Source organism: Chiloscyllium plagiosum, chromosome 9, assembly GCF_004010195.1.
Source record: "Chiloscyllium plagiosum isolate BGI_BamShark_2017 chromosome 9, ASM401019v2, whole genome shotgun sequence".
NCBI classification, from domain to species: Eukaryota; Metazoa; Chordata; class Chondrichthyes; order Orectolobiformes; family Hemiscylliidae; genus Chiloscyllium; species Chiloscyllium plagiosum.
In genome coordinates this window covers 17,978,628-17,994,437 of record NC_057718.1, presented here as the reverse complement: position 1 = coordinate 17,994,437, position 15,810 = coordinate 17,978,628, and the positions used below count along the sequence as shown (strand labels likewise).

General features: G+C 42.4%; 1 protein-coding gene across 8 annotated transcripts in view; it reads right to left on the bottom strand.

Moving 5' to 3' along the window:
- Positions 1-15,810, bottom strand: part of zgc:174356 (uncharacterized protein LOC100137120 homolog) — a 92,955-nt gene that overhangs the window by 36,371 nt on the left and 40,774 nt on the right. For all 8 annotated transcript variants that reach the window (XM_043695494.1, XM_043695500.1, XM_043695501.1 and 5 more), the window contains one exon: positions 5,527-5,665. In XM_043695494.1, coding sequence (XP_043551429.1) covers positions 5,527-5,665 — 139 coding nt within the window. The remainder of the gene's footprint in view (positions 1-5,526; positions 5,666-15,810) is intronic.

The following is a 15,810-nucleotide window of genomic DNA, read 5'->3' as shown; positions in this document are numbered from 1 at the left end:
AACTTTAATAGGAATAAGATGGAAGGGAGGTGGTTTTTCTCCCCCCACTATCAGAGCATTGTTAGTTGAATTTTCTTCCCCTGAAAGTAGCGAAGGGATGAGATTGAATTTATTCAGGGTTGAATTGATGTTTGATGTACAAGACAAGACAGTCAGGGGATACTGGAGCACCAGCAGGTGAATGAGTTCAGGACAAAGTCAGATCAACACCTTATCAGTGTTCCTATCTAGTCCTTCAAGATGCTGTTAGCATTTTTTTTATTTATGCAGTATTTAATAAATAACCATCAACCTTTCCCAGCAAACGTTCAAACCTAGTTTTAAGCAGAGGAAATCATTGATTCCTAATTGTTCCACAAAGAGTTTGAGGGGAAACAACATAGCAATGTTCTGATACAGCATTATATGGGGTGGCACGGTGGTTAGCACTGCTGCCTCACAGCACCAGGGACCCGGGTTCGATTCCTGCCTCTGTGTAGAGTTTGCGCATTCTCCCAGTGTCTGCTTGGGTTTCCTCCGGGCGCTCCGGTTTCCTCCACAGTCCAAAGATGCGCAGGTCAGGTGAATTGGCCATAGTATTAGGTGCATTAATCAGGGGTAAATATAGGTTAGGGGAATGGGTCTGGGTGGGTTACTCTTTGGAGGTTCGGTGTGGATATGTTGGACCAAATGGCCTGTTTCCATAGTGGGGTATCTAATCTATACAAACCTGGGAACATTTAGGTTTAGCTCCAGCTCCAGGTCTGTTCTGTGTTAATTGATTTCAAACAGAGTGGGAATCATGGGCTACAACTAGGAAACTACAGAAAAGGAAAAAGAAATTAGTGACCGTAAGTTCCAAATCCTCCTCCTATTCAGTTCTTTCTGAAAAGGGGACATCAGAATAGACTACAATGGATGGACAAACTAATTTGTCGGTCTTCGCCCACCAGTCAATTAAAGTAGACAGACAGGTGCAGCAAGCAATTAAGATAACAATTGGTACATTGGCCTTCATTTCAAAAGGGTGAGCTCAGAAGGAGCAATGTCTTACTGTAGTTATACAGGGTTTTGCTGAGACATCACTTGGAGTACAACATGCAGTTTTCTGTCTCCTGATTTGAGGGAGTGCAGCAAAGGTTCACTAGAGCTGATGTCAGGTCTATGTGAGAAGACATTGATTCAACTGGTCTTATATTCATGAGACTTTGGAAGGATGAGAAGGGACCTGATCAAAATGTATCAAATTCTAACAAGGCTTAACTGACTAGATACAGGGAGGAAGTTTTCCCCGGCTAAGTCAGTCCAGAACCAGGGGATGGAGTGTCAGGATATGGGGTGAGGCATGCAAACCTGGGATTCTCTACTGCAGAAAGCTGTAGATGCCAAGTCACCGAACATATTCGAGGAAAAGATTTTTTTTTTAATTTTAAAGGCATCCAGCAATATGGGAAGGAAGTGGTAACCTTGAGAGAGAGGATCAGCCACACAATCATTAAATGGCAGAATAGGTTTGAAGGACCAAATGGCCCACTCCTGCTCCTAAATTCTATTCATGTTTTTAGGATGGTATCATAAGACCATAAGACATAGGAAGAGAAATAGGCCATTCAGCCCAACGCTCCACCATTCAAACGCCATAATTCCAAACAAAATCATCTCTAAACTCACCTCAACTTCCTGACCAACAAATGCAGTTAGTAAGGAGAGGCGACAACACCTCCTCCACTATAATCCTCAATACCTGTGCCCTGCAGGGCTGCGTACTCAGCCCTCTACAATACTCCTTATACACAGATGAAAGTGTGGCCAAATTCCACACCAACTCCATAGTGCTGAGGCAAAGATGAACAAAAGCGTCAAGTTCCTCAGAGTGATCACCACCAATCTGTCCTGGTCCACCAATATTGACACTATGGTCACGAAAGCACAACAATGCCTCTACCTCAGGAATCAAAATAAATTGAGCATGTCCATAAGGATTCTTACAATTCTTTTATAATTGCACCATCTAAAGTATACTGTCTGCTCACATGACAACGTGGTATGGCAACTGGTCTCCCAAGACCATAAAGAAACTACAGAGTTGTGAACATTGCTCAGTCCATCACATATAGCAGCCTCCCATACATGGACTTCATCTATACTTCCCCCTGCTTTGGAAAGCAACCAATATAAACAAAGACCCCTTCCACCAGGTTACACTCTCTTCCATCATCTTCCATTGAGCAGAAAATATACAAGTTGGAATACTGGGTGATTTAATCAGAGGGGAGATACAGATGTCTTTTGACGAGTGGACTCAAAAATATGAATTGCCCAATAGGGACCTCTCATTTCTTTCAATTAGTAACTTCATACAGAAAGTGACCACACTTCTAACCGATCTTTATAGGTCCATATGGAGAAGAGAGAGTGTTGATTGCTGTGGGTGCATTATCTGTTAGCTACACTCATCATCTATTGGGAGGGGCCCCTCGGATGAGACCGAACGGCTTCATAGGTTATGGGAGAGGGACTTGGACGTTGAGATCTCTTTTGAAATATGGGGGGGGGGGGGGGGGGGGGAAGGAGAGAGAATGTCTGAGAAAATGCAAGAAGGATCTCTATTTGCAACAGGACCCATGCCTTGCAATTTCACATTTTCTGAAGGGTCTAACAGCCCCAGACCACCTTGTTAAATTTAAAGCAGGAGCATCTTCAATGTGTCCTAAATATAAACTGAGCATGGGCACGCTTAGTCATAGTCTTTGGTCCTGCCACAGACTGCGGGCATACTAGAGTGCTGTGGCAGGCAAAATAGAGAAAGTCTTGTGGGTGGTGGAGGAGATGGACCCGCTCTTTCATTAGATGCGCACAAGAAAAACCTTTTCAGTATCCTCACTTTGTGCCAGAAAGAACATTCTATTGGGTTGGGTGTTGGACAATCCCCCGGGGCTGGTGTAAACTAGTCATGGAGCACATCTCCTTTGATTTTCTGACGAGTATGGTGCAACATAAAACGGAGAATGTCTATAAGACGTGGCGCTGAAAATGTGTTGCTGGCAAAGCACAGCAGGTCAGGCAGCATCCAAGGAGCAGGAGAATCGACGTTTCAGGCATGAACCCTTCTTCAGGGCTCATGCCCGAAATGTCGATTCTCCTGCTCCTTGGATGCTGCCTGACCTGCTGTGCTTTTCCAGCAACACATTTTCAGCTCTGATCTCCAGCATCTGCAGTCCTCACTTTCTCCTATAAGACGTGGTGGCCCTTTTCGGATTATCTGGGTACAGATTTGTCTGCCGTACTAATAAGTGCTTTTATATAGCCATGGCAATTCTAACTAATGGGTTTGGTATCCAGAGGAGAGAAGCTACGAACATATGAATAAGTATAAATGCAAGTGCTTGATGGTCAAGGGCTATCACTTTGTTTTGCTGAGCTGTGTTATGGCTGTTATCATTATTATTATTGTCAAAATTTTCCTTTTGTAGCTTGGTTATTAGTTAGTATTAATGAAATTAGCATTTTTTTAAATATTGGGTTGAATTGTTTGGTTTTGTATTTGTTGTAATATTCAAAAGAAAAAATTTCTTTAAAATAAAAATACGTTTTTAAAAGTTGGAATACACATATGAACAGATTCAAGAACAGCTTCTTCCTCATTGTTATCAGACTTTTGAATGGACCTGTTAAATGTTAATGTAGACCTTTCTCTGCACCTTTTCTGCAGCTGCATCTATCCTGTACTCTGTTCTGTTACCCTAATGCACTTGTCTAGTATGATCTGCCTGCAAAGCAGGCAAGATAACACTTTTCACTGTACCTCAGTACATGTGACAGTAATAAATCAAATCAAAACAATACAACCATGGCTGATCTGATCATGTTCAATTCCAAAATTTCTTCATGTGTCTTAAATGTATGATTCTTTACACTGAGATTATGCCCTCTAGCCAGAGACTCTCCCACAAGGGAAACAAACTATCCATAGCTACCCTGTCAAAGCCCATTAAAAATCTTGCGTTTCAATTAGGTTGCCTCTCATTCTTCCAAATTCCAATGAGTACAGGCCCAACTAGCAACCTGCACTCAAAAGAAAGACTTACATACAAGGTCTCAGCCTACTGTACCTTCTCTGGACTGCCTCCAATGCCAGCATATCTTTTAGATAATTATTCACTTACCCTTTAAAGTTATTTCTGTTCTCCCCTAATGCCATTACTGTATTCTTATAGTTTTAAATGCCCAGTACTAAACAAGCTTAGTTCTCCCACTTTCCATCTCAGACACCCATGCTTCCTTAACCACACATATCACCGAAGGTCTTTGCTCGTTTCATGTTGCTATCTTGTACAATCTCAAAACGGATGCACACTGATCAGCTGCAGTCCACTACACTGGGCATTATTCCAAAGTGCTGTATTCCAGTTACTTGGGTAAACCCTTCTCCTGAATTACCTGGAGGATGGTGGGGTGCACATTCTGCAAAAGCAAATGAATGAAATTTAAAAGAATCTATGAAAACAATTTACCTTTATTCTCCATATCTGTATCTCTCTTTAACAGGAGAAAAGTAATATGCAAGGCTAATCTGCAATTTATCCTGTTTAAAAAAAAATCTCACACCAGATTTGAGTTATTGGAACAGACAAGCAAAGCCAACTTATTAGTGAGACAGCCATTAACATTTCTCTACGCTTAATAACCATTTGTACAGAGGGATTTTATAAAGGGAAATCCCAGGATTCCAAAGCACTTCTATTTAATGCATGACACTACCTCAATACAATTAGCCAACCTCTATTTGGTTTTAAATTTGCAGTGTCAAATTAGGCTTTAAAAGTAAAGACTTTTCATATGTGAGGAATAAGCTGTCTTTCCAACTATTCCCCACTGTCTAGTTCTTTAACATTGCTGAAGCCTTCACCCACTGAATACATCAAAAATGCTGCTTGCTCATTAGGGTGAAGGTTCACAGACAGCAAATGAATAATGGAACATCTTTCACTTTTGCGCTTTTGAAATCAAGGGGAGGATCGGCAATAACATTCAACACATCAACAGACAGATCAACAAAATGAACAGGTAACTGACCTTAAATGGATCAGTTGGTATTAACTTTTACAATGGTGATATAGGTTTGTATAATTAGGAATAAAAAGGAAATCTAACAAATTGTGCAAAAACAATTTTAACGTTTAAAAGCAGTTAACATTTCCAGTAGCTACATTTCAATCGGTTTCAATTTTTGCAAATGGGTCATTTGCAATAACAAATATCAAATATGTCAGATATTGCTAACAGAGGTTACTGTCTACAAGTACAATTTAAGCATGGCAATCCAAATTCTGAAAATACACTGGACAATATTATTGTCATGAATGTTTAATGCGTTAATCAAATTGCTTTGCCTGCCACTTTAGCATGGAAGACTGTAAAGTGAAATTCAAAAGCATCAATTGTTCAGTCAGAATAATGAGGACAGAGGAATTTGGCACAAATATGTCAATATGATTGTATAGCACACAATAATTTCCAGACTTTGGCTTTAGAATGTTTACTTACTCAGAAATACCATCCAAGCTTGTGTGGAAAAGCCCAGCAGCACAAGGGAAGCTAATCTCACCAACACACCCACTTTGGCTAATGTCATTTCTTTGACGCAGTGCAACATGAATGGAAAGAGACCAATTAAAGTAGCTCCCTGTGGAGAGAGTAGGTTTTTAAGAGTAATGCTTAGATTTTAGAACCTCAATATTATCTTGAAACGTACATTTTGTAAAAATTAAGCAGCTTTCAACAACACTTACACCACTCATTGCGATGCAATAATCAGTATCATATTTTAAAAGTAGGGGGTTGGTTATTTCAGTTGACCAGATGGATGGTTTCTAAAGCAGAGTCATGCCACAGCATGGTTTCCATTCTCTCATCAGCTGAGCATACTATGAAGGACTCCCCTTCTCAACCTTTTCTTTCACCTCAGATATGATGACCCTCAGGTTAAATCACCACCACCAATCATCTCGCCAGTGGGAAAGCAGCCCTATGGTGCAGTGGGGCTGTGGTGACTTGACCTTCATTTTACAAGTGGTCCTGCCTTGAAGGGAACAGAAGCCTCAAAAAAAAAGTTTAAGTTGATGTAGAGGTGGGAAATGGAAACTTTGTCAGAAATAATCTGCATCAAGGTAAAAAGCCAAGTTTTCTTGACTGAGGCAGTTAGCTCAAGTTGGGATCCTTTCCAACTCAGTGGAGCAGCCTTGACATAAAAAGGGCCCAGTCTCATTTCAGGGAGGCAGGAGCAAGTTCAGGATTGGAGGTTTGGTGAGCAGTTACCTCTGGTTAAGGAACTAAAGGCTGCTCTAATTATTTTCTTGCAAGTTTTGATACAAGCTCCCAGGAAATTGCAGTCTGCCAAATGTAATTACCAACTGTACCAAGGCTCTAGTTTACATGGTGTTGTCATCAGAGCATGCACAAAAATCAATGAGAAATGATTGATCAGTAAGTTTCAGACCATCTGTAAAGTTTCTCATTAGCTCCAAAATATATCTTCCAGTTTCCCCATCCCCTGGTGATGGGCAGCTAATTTTATTAGCATATTTCAAATTTAAATTCATAGTTTATACTTTTATGCTTCATAAAGGGAAGCTCAGGAATTACCCAAGAGGTATGGCCATAATCTGCATTTTGTATGCATTGTGAATTCCAGAATGATTGTTTCATAACCATGTAACTTATACACACCTTGTATGAAGCTCACTTTTCTACAAGGCAAGGAACTCCCAAAACAGCTGTGTCAGGCTCCTCACCTGTACATCAACAAACTGCTGATATTCCACTCATGGGAGGAGAAAGCAAGCAAGCTTTGGATGTAGGTTTGCTCACTGAGTTGAAAAGGTTCATTTCCAGACGTTTCATTACCTTACTAGGCAGCATCTTCAGTGGACCTCATGTGAAACAATGCTGAAAATTCCTGCTTTCTATTTATATGTTTGGATTTCTTTGAGTTGGTGAGGTCACTTCCTGTGAAGTCACTTCCTGTTCCTTTTCTCAAGGGGTGTAGATGGGGGTCTAACTCTTTGTTGATAGAGTTCCAGTTGGAATGCCATGCATGTCTTGGTTTGGCTTGTCCTAGGATGGACGTATTGTCCCAGTCAAAGTGGTGTCCTTCCTCATCTGTATCGGAGGATACTAGTGAGAGAGGGTCATGTCTTTGTGGCTAGTTGGTGTTCATGTATCCTGGTGGCTAGTTTTCTGCCTGTTTGTCCAATGTAGTGTTTGATACAGTCCTTGCACAGTATTTTGTAAATGACATTAGTTTTGCTCATTGCCTGTATAGGGTCTTTCAAGTTCATTAGCTGTTGTTTTGTGTGTTGGTGGGTTTGTGGGCTACCATGATGCCAAAGGGTCTGACTAGTCTGGCAGCCATTTCAGAGATGTCTGATGTAGGGGAGAGTGGCTAGGCTTTCTGTAGCTATCGGAACTCTATCAACAAACACCGAGTTAGACCCCATCTACCACCCCCTGAGAAAAGGAATAAGAAGTGACTTCACCACAGGAAAAGACATCACCAACCCAAAAGAAACCCAAACATATAAATAGAAAGCAGAAATTTTCAGCATTACTTAGCAGGAGGTCCACTAAAGAGGTTACCTAGTAAGGTAACGAAACGTCTGGAATTGAACCTTTCAACTCTGAGCAAACCTACGTCCAAAACCGCAACCTGAGCTACAAATCTTAAAACTCGCTAAGAAAGCAAGCTTTTGGAAAAAGACAATAAAAGAAGAGGGGGAGATAAGTAGGCTCTCTGTGCTGCTGGAGAGGTCTCAGATGTAACTCACCTTTGAGTGGAGATTCAGCACCAAGTCAAACCAGGCAGGTCTACAGGACTGTTGATGATTGGGCAGCCCCCCAGAAAACTGCAGGCCAACCAGAGAGATCCCTGTCACGGAGTTACCAATTCAGTATGTACTCCAGTTTGGATGGTCTGACAAGGGGTAAATAGAAAAATGGACAAAAAATAGAACACAGTGGTAAATAGAGAAAGAAACCCCTTTCCCATTCAACTCAAGGTGCTCCTGCAAATGATTGCTCTACAAAAGATAGAGGGGGTCAGCTAGGTAACTAGCAGACAGCAATTGCACAACTCTCAACTCATCGCTGTCCTGGCTGAAAGGATCACTTCACATGTAGGAGTCATTTAGGCACTAAACCAACCAAAGCTCTTATCTATCCACACGATCCTGCAATAGGTGTATGCCTGTGCTGACATGAATACCATATGGCTCTCCTGGAGCAACAACTAATCACTTATATCAAAACACAGCACTTCAAACATGGCAAAATGTCCCAAGGCTTTCACAGGAGTTATCAAAGAAAATTGAACACAGTTGTATAAGGAGATATTGGGGCTGTTCATCAAATGCTTTATCTAAGTGGGAAGGAATTTAAGGATTTTTTTTTAAAAAAAAAAAGAGAGCGAGGTGTTCACAGCAAGGGAAGGGCGTGGTGGGTGCAGGGGGCACCAGGGGTGACGGAGGCTGAAGCCATGTCCACCTTCAGAGAAGTGAAGCAAATCAGGGATGCAAAACATGTCAGAATGGAAGGAGCACGGAAATCTGAAAGATAGTGGATCAGAAGAATTTACACAGCATAGATAGATAGAGAGACTCTATAACAAGGATGAGAAGCTTTTAAGAAAATGGCTAAAGAAAGAACAAGGCTTTGCCAGACTAAGAGCTGAAAATGTGTTGCTGGAAAAGCGCAGCAGGTTAGGCAGCATCCAAGGAGGAGGAGAATCGACGTTTCGGGCAGGAGCCCTTCTTCAGGAAGGGTCCTTCTTCAGGAAGGGCCCTTTGCCAGACTAAGGGTCCAACGAGCACTGGAGTTATGGATGAACCCATCACATCAATCTGTTTGTTTCACCAAACGAATTCAAATTAAAACTGGAGCATGAAATTTTGAGAGACAAAGTTTAACAAAGTGTTAACGACATTGTTTATACCAAAGAATAAAGATTCCAACAAAGTGATGACAGGACCAGATTTCCTTTCACTATGGGTGGCAAGTTGAACGCCACTAAAACCTGAATAGTGTTTTATAGAAAGCTGGAGCATAACTAGGTTCAACCTAATGAAGTGGAGGTGCCAGTGTTGGACTGGATTGGACAAAGTTGAAACTCACAACATCAGGTTATAGACTAACAGGTTTATTTGGAAGTACAAGCTTTCAAAGCACTGCTCCTTCATCAGGTAGCTACTGGGGCAGGATCATAGGATACAGATTTTACATAACAAACCTCTTCTGGACTGCCTCCAGTATCAAAGCATCTTTCCTTATATAAGGGGACCGAAACAGCTCATGATGCTCCAGCTATAGTCTCACTAGTTCTTGGCTTAGTTTTACCAAGACCTCCTTATTATTGTACTCCATGTCTTTCAACATAAAGGTCAACATTCCTTCTGCTTTCCCTATTACCTGTTGAACTTGGATGCCAGCTTTGAGAGATTATTTCATGGGTACCCCCAAATCCCTGTACTGCAGCTTTCTGCAGTCTTCATTCATTTAAACAATGTTCATCTCCTCTTTACTTCCTGTCAAAGTACATAACCTCACACTTTCCCTCATTATATTCTATCCACCAAATTTTCCCCATTCTCTTAACCCGTCTATATCCCTCCATTAACTCTCATAGGGTTATACCTATATATAGCTATGGTAAGAAATGTGGGAGAGTTACATGATAAGTGCAGCAAGGTCTATATCACCACCAGGGATGAGAATGAAAGAGAGGCAGGGATTACTGGAAATGCATTTGGGTGGCATAGCTGTTTCTTTTGGTGCACATGGGGAGGTGACCTGAGTTAGAGAACAGACAGTGCAGAGGCCATGCAGTATTAGCAGTTGTTGGATTTGGAGTGGGTACTAGTGAGCAAGGGAAGATGTTGCAGGCAATAATGAGAATAGGAGAACAAAAGCCTTGGTGGGAGGTGGGTACAGTATCACAAATAGAGTTGGTGTAAGATAGCTGAAAGAAGATGGTGGCACTTAGCCTGATGATCATTGACCTTCTTCCCACAGTGCTGGGTTTTCCTCCCGACAGCTGGGATGGAACTGGCCTGGGTAGCAACCCCAGACCAGGCCTGGTTCTGGGGGAGCAAGTCATCCTGCCTCAGCACCACCTCATGCACTGGTCCCTTCCTAAAAGGCAGAGCATCAATTTTTCCTCATCTGTCAGGTCATAGAGTTATAGAGATATACAGCATGGAAACAGACCCTTTGGTCCAACCCGTATATGCCAACCAGATATCCCAATCCAATCTAGTCCCACCTGCCAGCACCCAGCACATATCCCTCCAAACCCTTCCTATTCATATACCCATCCAAATGAGTCCTAAATATTGCAATTGTACCAGCCTCCACCACTTCCTCTGGCAGCTCATTCCATACACATACCACCCTCTGCATTTAAAAAGTTGCCCCTCAAGTCCCTTTCCCCTCTCACCCTAAGCCTATGCCCTCTAGTTCTGGACTCCCTGACCCCAGGGAAAAGACTGTCTATTTACCGTATCCATGCCCCTCAATATTGTAAACCTCTATAAGGTCACCCCTCAGTCTCCGACGCTCCAGGGAAAACAGCCCCAGCCTGTTCAACCTCTCCTATAGCTCAGATCCTCCAAACCTGGCAACATCCTTGTAAATCTTTTCTGAACCCTTTCAAGTCTCACAACATCCTTCCGATAGAAAGGAGACCAGAATTGCACACAATATTCCAATAGTGGCCTAACCAATGTCCTGTACAGCTGCAACATGACCTCCCAACTCCTGTACTCCATACTCTGACGAATAAAGGAAAGCATACCAAATGCCTTCTTCACTATCCTATCTACATGCAACACCACTTTCAAGGAGCTATGAACCTGCACTCCAAGGTCTCTTTGTACAGCAACAATCCCTAGGATCTTACCATTAAGTGTATAAGTCCTGCTAAGATTTGCTTTCCCAAAATGCAGCACCTCACATTTATCTAAATTAAACTCCATCTGCCACTTCTCAACCCATTGGCCCATCTGGTCCAAATCCTGTTGTAATTTGAGGTAACCCTTTTCACTGTCCACTACACCTCCAATTTTGGTGTCATCTGCAAACTTATTAACTGTACCTCTTATGCTCGCATCCAAATCATTTAAGTGACAAAAAGTAGAGGGCCCAGCACCAATCCTTGTGGCACTCCACTGGTCACAGGCCTCCAGTCTGAAAAATAACCCTCCACCACCACTCTCTGTCTTCTACCTTTGAGCCAATTCTGTATCCAAATGGCTAGTACTCCCTGTATTCCATGAGATCTAACCTTGCTAATCAGTCTCCCATGGGGGACCTTGTTGAACGCCTTACTGAAGTCCATATAGATCACATCTACTGCTCTACCCTCAATCCTCTTTGTTACTTCCTCAAAAAACTCAAACAAGTTTGTGAGACATTATTTCCCACACAAAGCCATGTTGACTATCCCGATTCAGTCCTTTCCAAATACATGTACATCCAGTCCCTCAGGATTCCCTCCAACAACTTGCCCATCACTGACGTCAGGCTCACTGGTCTACAGTTCCCTGGCTTGTCCTTACCACCCTTCTTAAACAGTGGCACCACGTTAGCCAACCTCCAGTCTTCCAGCACCTCACCTGTGACTACCGATGATGCAAATCTCTCAACAAGAGGCCCAGCAATCACTTCTCTAGCTTCCCACAGAGTTCTCGGGTACACCTGATCAGGTCCTGGGGATTTATCCACCTTTATGCGTTTCAAGACATCAAGCACTTCCTCCTCTGTAATATGGACATTTTGCAAGATGTCACCATCTATTTCCCTACAGTCTATATCTTCCATATCCTTTTCCACAGTAAATATTGATGCAAAATATTCATTTAGTATCTCCCCCATTTTCTGCAGCTCCACACAAAGGCTGCCTTGCTGATCTTTGAGGGGCCCTATTCTCTCCCTAGTTACGCTTTTGTCCTGAATGTATTTGTAAAAACCCTTTGGATTCTCCTTAATTCTATTTGCCAAAGCTAACTCCTGTCCCCTTTGTGCCCTCCTGATTTCCCTCTTAAGTATACTCCCACTGCCTTTATACTCTGAGGATTCACTCGATCTATCCTGTCTATACTTTACATATGTTTCCTTCTTTTTCTTAAGCAAACTCTCAATTTCTTTAGTCAACCAGTATTCCCTATACCGATCAGCCTTTCTTTTCACCCTGACAGGAATATACTTTCTCTGGATTCTTGTTATCTCATTTCTAAAGGCTTCCCATTTTCCAGCCGTCCCTTTACCTGCGAACATCTGCCTCCAATCAGCTTTCAAAAGTTCTTGTCTAATACCGTCAAAATTGGCCTCTCTCATATTTAGAACTTCAACTTTTAGATCTGGTCTATCCTTTTCCATCATTATTTTAAATCTAATAGAATTATGGTCGCTGGTCCCAAAGTGCTCCCCCACTGACACCTCAGTCACCTGCCCTGCCTTATTTCCCAAGAGTAGGTCAAGTTTTGCACCTTTTCTAGTAGGTACATCCACATACTGAATCAGAAAATTGTCTTGTACACACTGCCACAAAATGTCAGGATCCACGCAGGATAGCTCGAGACAGAGTGCTTGTCCAGAGCACAACAGCCTTCTAAAACTAGTGCAGGCACAAGATGCCAGTCCATTCTGGGATATCTTGGCAATGGAAAGTTGTTCCAAGAACAGCAAGTGGTACAATGAGACTGGAGTCAGATGAGAGGGATACCACAGGATCAAGGATACAACAGGGAAAATTACCTCACACTAAGAGAAACCCTCCATGAAACCTAGAAAAACAGATACAGCCAATAAACCACAAGATTCAGACTTGGAGTTATCCTCAACATTTGCTTTCTCACCTACTACTTTGTCAGGCACAGACTTGGTTATAGTACATTTAGTTCCTTCATCAAGTCAGTAATACGTAACAAATCATGGCCCAAGTACTGATACCTGCAGCCACCATGAGTTGCAAATTGATATTCCGAAAATGTTCCGTTATTCCAACTTTGTCTTCTATGAGTTAGTTAATCCTCTGTCTAGACTAATAGATGACCTTCAACGCCATGGGCTTTTATATTCTAAAGCAGCCTTCTCTGCATTACCTCTTCAAATGCCTTTTGGAAATCTCATTGACCAGGACACTGATGATGACTCACCTGCTGCTCATTGAAATAATGCCATAGAATCTTCACAATCAAGCAGGTGGCTGAACCACAATCCAAAAAAAATGCAATGTAAAGCTCCCTCAGTACTGTACTGACAGTTCAGCCTTGCTTTTTGTGCTGGACCTGAACTCAAAATCTTGTGGTTCAAAGGCAAATGCTCTACCAAGTAAGACATAGCTGAGATGGAGGAAACATTAGAGAAAAAAAACCTGCAGATCCTGGAATCCAATGTAGACAGCCAGGAAGCTGGAAAAAACAGCCAGCCAGGCAACATCAGGAGGTGGATAAGTCAATGTTTTGGGTATAACCCTTCTTCAGGACTGGGGGTGGGTGTAGGTGGAGTTGCACATAAAAGGGGCTGGCGGGGCAGGGTGGTGAAGTGGGGATAAGTGAAGACAGGCAGAGGGTACAACCTGGTTGGTCAATGGAAGGACTGAATCCGGTTGGTGGCAGGGAAGGGTGGAAAAGAAGGGGCTGGGAAAGGAGGCTATTTGAAATTGGAGAATTCAATGTTGAGTCCTTTGGGCTGTAGACTGCCCAGGGGGAGGATGAGGTGCTGTTCCTCCAGTTTGGTTCATTGTGGCAATGGAGGCGGCTAAGGATGGCCATGTCAGAAAGCAAGTGGTTAGAAGAATTAAAATGGGTGGTGACTAGGAGGTCTGGTCAGACACTATGGACCTGGCTGCAATGTTCAGTGAATTGTTCCTTAAGTTTATATTTGGTTTCCCTGATGTACAGAAGACCATAATCGGGAGCACCTGATGTAGTAAACTAGGTTGGAAGAGAGGCAGATGAACCTCTGTCAACAATGGTGCTGGAGAATCCTTGGTTGAGGAAGGTGAACCTTTCGGAGGCTCCCTTGTCACATCTTTTCTGATGATGCCAACTTTGACGGAGACGGAGGAATGGGAAAATCAATTGGAATCTTTACATGAAGCAGACTGTGGGAGTCGGTGGGTTTATAATGGATTTTGGTGGCCAAGCTATCCCCAGAAATTAAAGCAAAGATGTTGAGGAAGGGAAGGTATGAGTCAGAGATGGGCCAGGTGAAGGGGAGTGTGGGATGGACATGGGAAGTAAAATTGATGAAAGTTGCCAAATGGGATCAAATGAATCTTTTAAAAAGAGTATAAAGGGTGTAGGGGCATTCTTAACAGGGAAATCAGGAGGGCAATATGGGGATCAGACAGCTTTGCCAGATAAGATTAAGGATAATCCAAAGACTCTACAAACATGTTAAAAGCAAAAGAGCAATGAGGGAGAGAACACAGCCTCTTAAAAATCAACCAGGTCATATGTTGAGCCTTAGAGATGGGAGAGATACTAAACAAATATTTCAGATCAGTTTTTACTGTGGAGAAAGAAATGGAGATTAGAGAACAAGGAAATTAATACTGGTGCTTTGAAAACAGTTCACATTAAGAACTCCAGCACTCCCTCTTCTGTAAAGAACAAAAGGTGGATAAATCTCCAGGTCCTGGTCAAGTGAATCCCAGGACGTTGTGGGAAGTTAGGGAAGAAATTGCGGAGCCCCTAATGATATTTGTATCATTTGTAACTATGGGTGAGGTGCCAAAGGTCGAGAGGATGGCTGATGTGGTGTCTTTATTTAAGGCAGGCTATAAGGAGAAGCCTAACTGTAGACCAGAGAGTCTGATCAGTGGTGCATAAGTTGGAGGTGATTCTGAAAGATAGGATTTACAAACATTTGGAGAGGCAAAGACTGATTAAGAATAGTTAACAGTTTTGTGCAAGGAAAATAGTGGCTCACAAACTTGAATTGCATTTGTTTTTGAAGAAATAACCAAAAAGATTGATAAGGGTAGAGCAGTAGATGTTGTTTACATGGACATTAATAAAACCTTTAGCAAGGTTCCACATGGTAGACTAATTGGTAAAGTTATATCATAAGACCATAAGACATAGGAGTGGAAGGAAGGCCATTCGGCCCATCGAATCCACTCCGTCATTCAATCATTGCTGATGGGCATTTTAACTCCACTTACCCGCATTCTCCCCGTAGCCCTTAATTCCTTGTGACATCAAGAATTTATCAACCTCTGCCTTGAAGACATTTAGCATCCCGGCCTCCACTGCACTCTGTGGCAATGAATTCCACAGGCACACCACACTCTGGCTGAAGAAATGCCTCCGCATTTTTGTTCTGAATTTACCCCCTCTAATTTTAAGGCTGTGTCCACAGGTCCTAGTCTCCTCGCCTAACGGAAACAATTTCCTAGTGTCCACCCTTTCCAAGCCATGTATTATCTTGTAAGTTTCTATTAGATCCCCCCTTAAATCTTCTAAACTCCAATGAATACAATCCCAGGATCCTCAGTCGTTCCTCGTATGTTAGACCTACCATTCCAGGGATCATCCGTGTGAATCTCTGCTGGACACGCTCCAGTGCCAGTATGTCTTTCCTGAGGTGTAGGGACCAAAAGACTGGACACAGTACTCCAAATGGGGCCTAACCAGAGCTTTATAAAGTCTCAGTAGCACAACGGTGCTTTTATATTCCAACCCTCTTGAGATAAATGACAACATTGCATTCGCTTTCTTCATCACGCACTCAAACTGCATGTTTACCTTTAGAGAATCCTAGACTAGCACT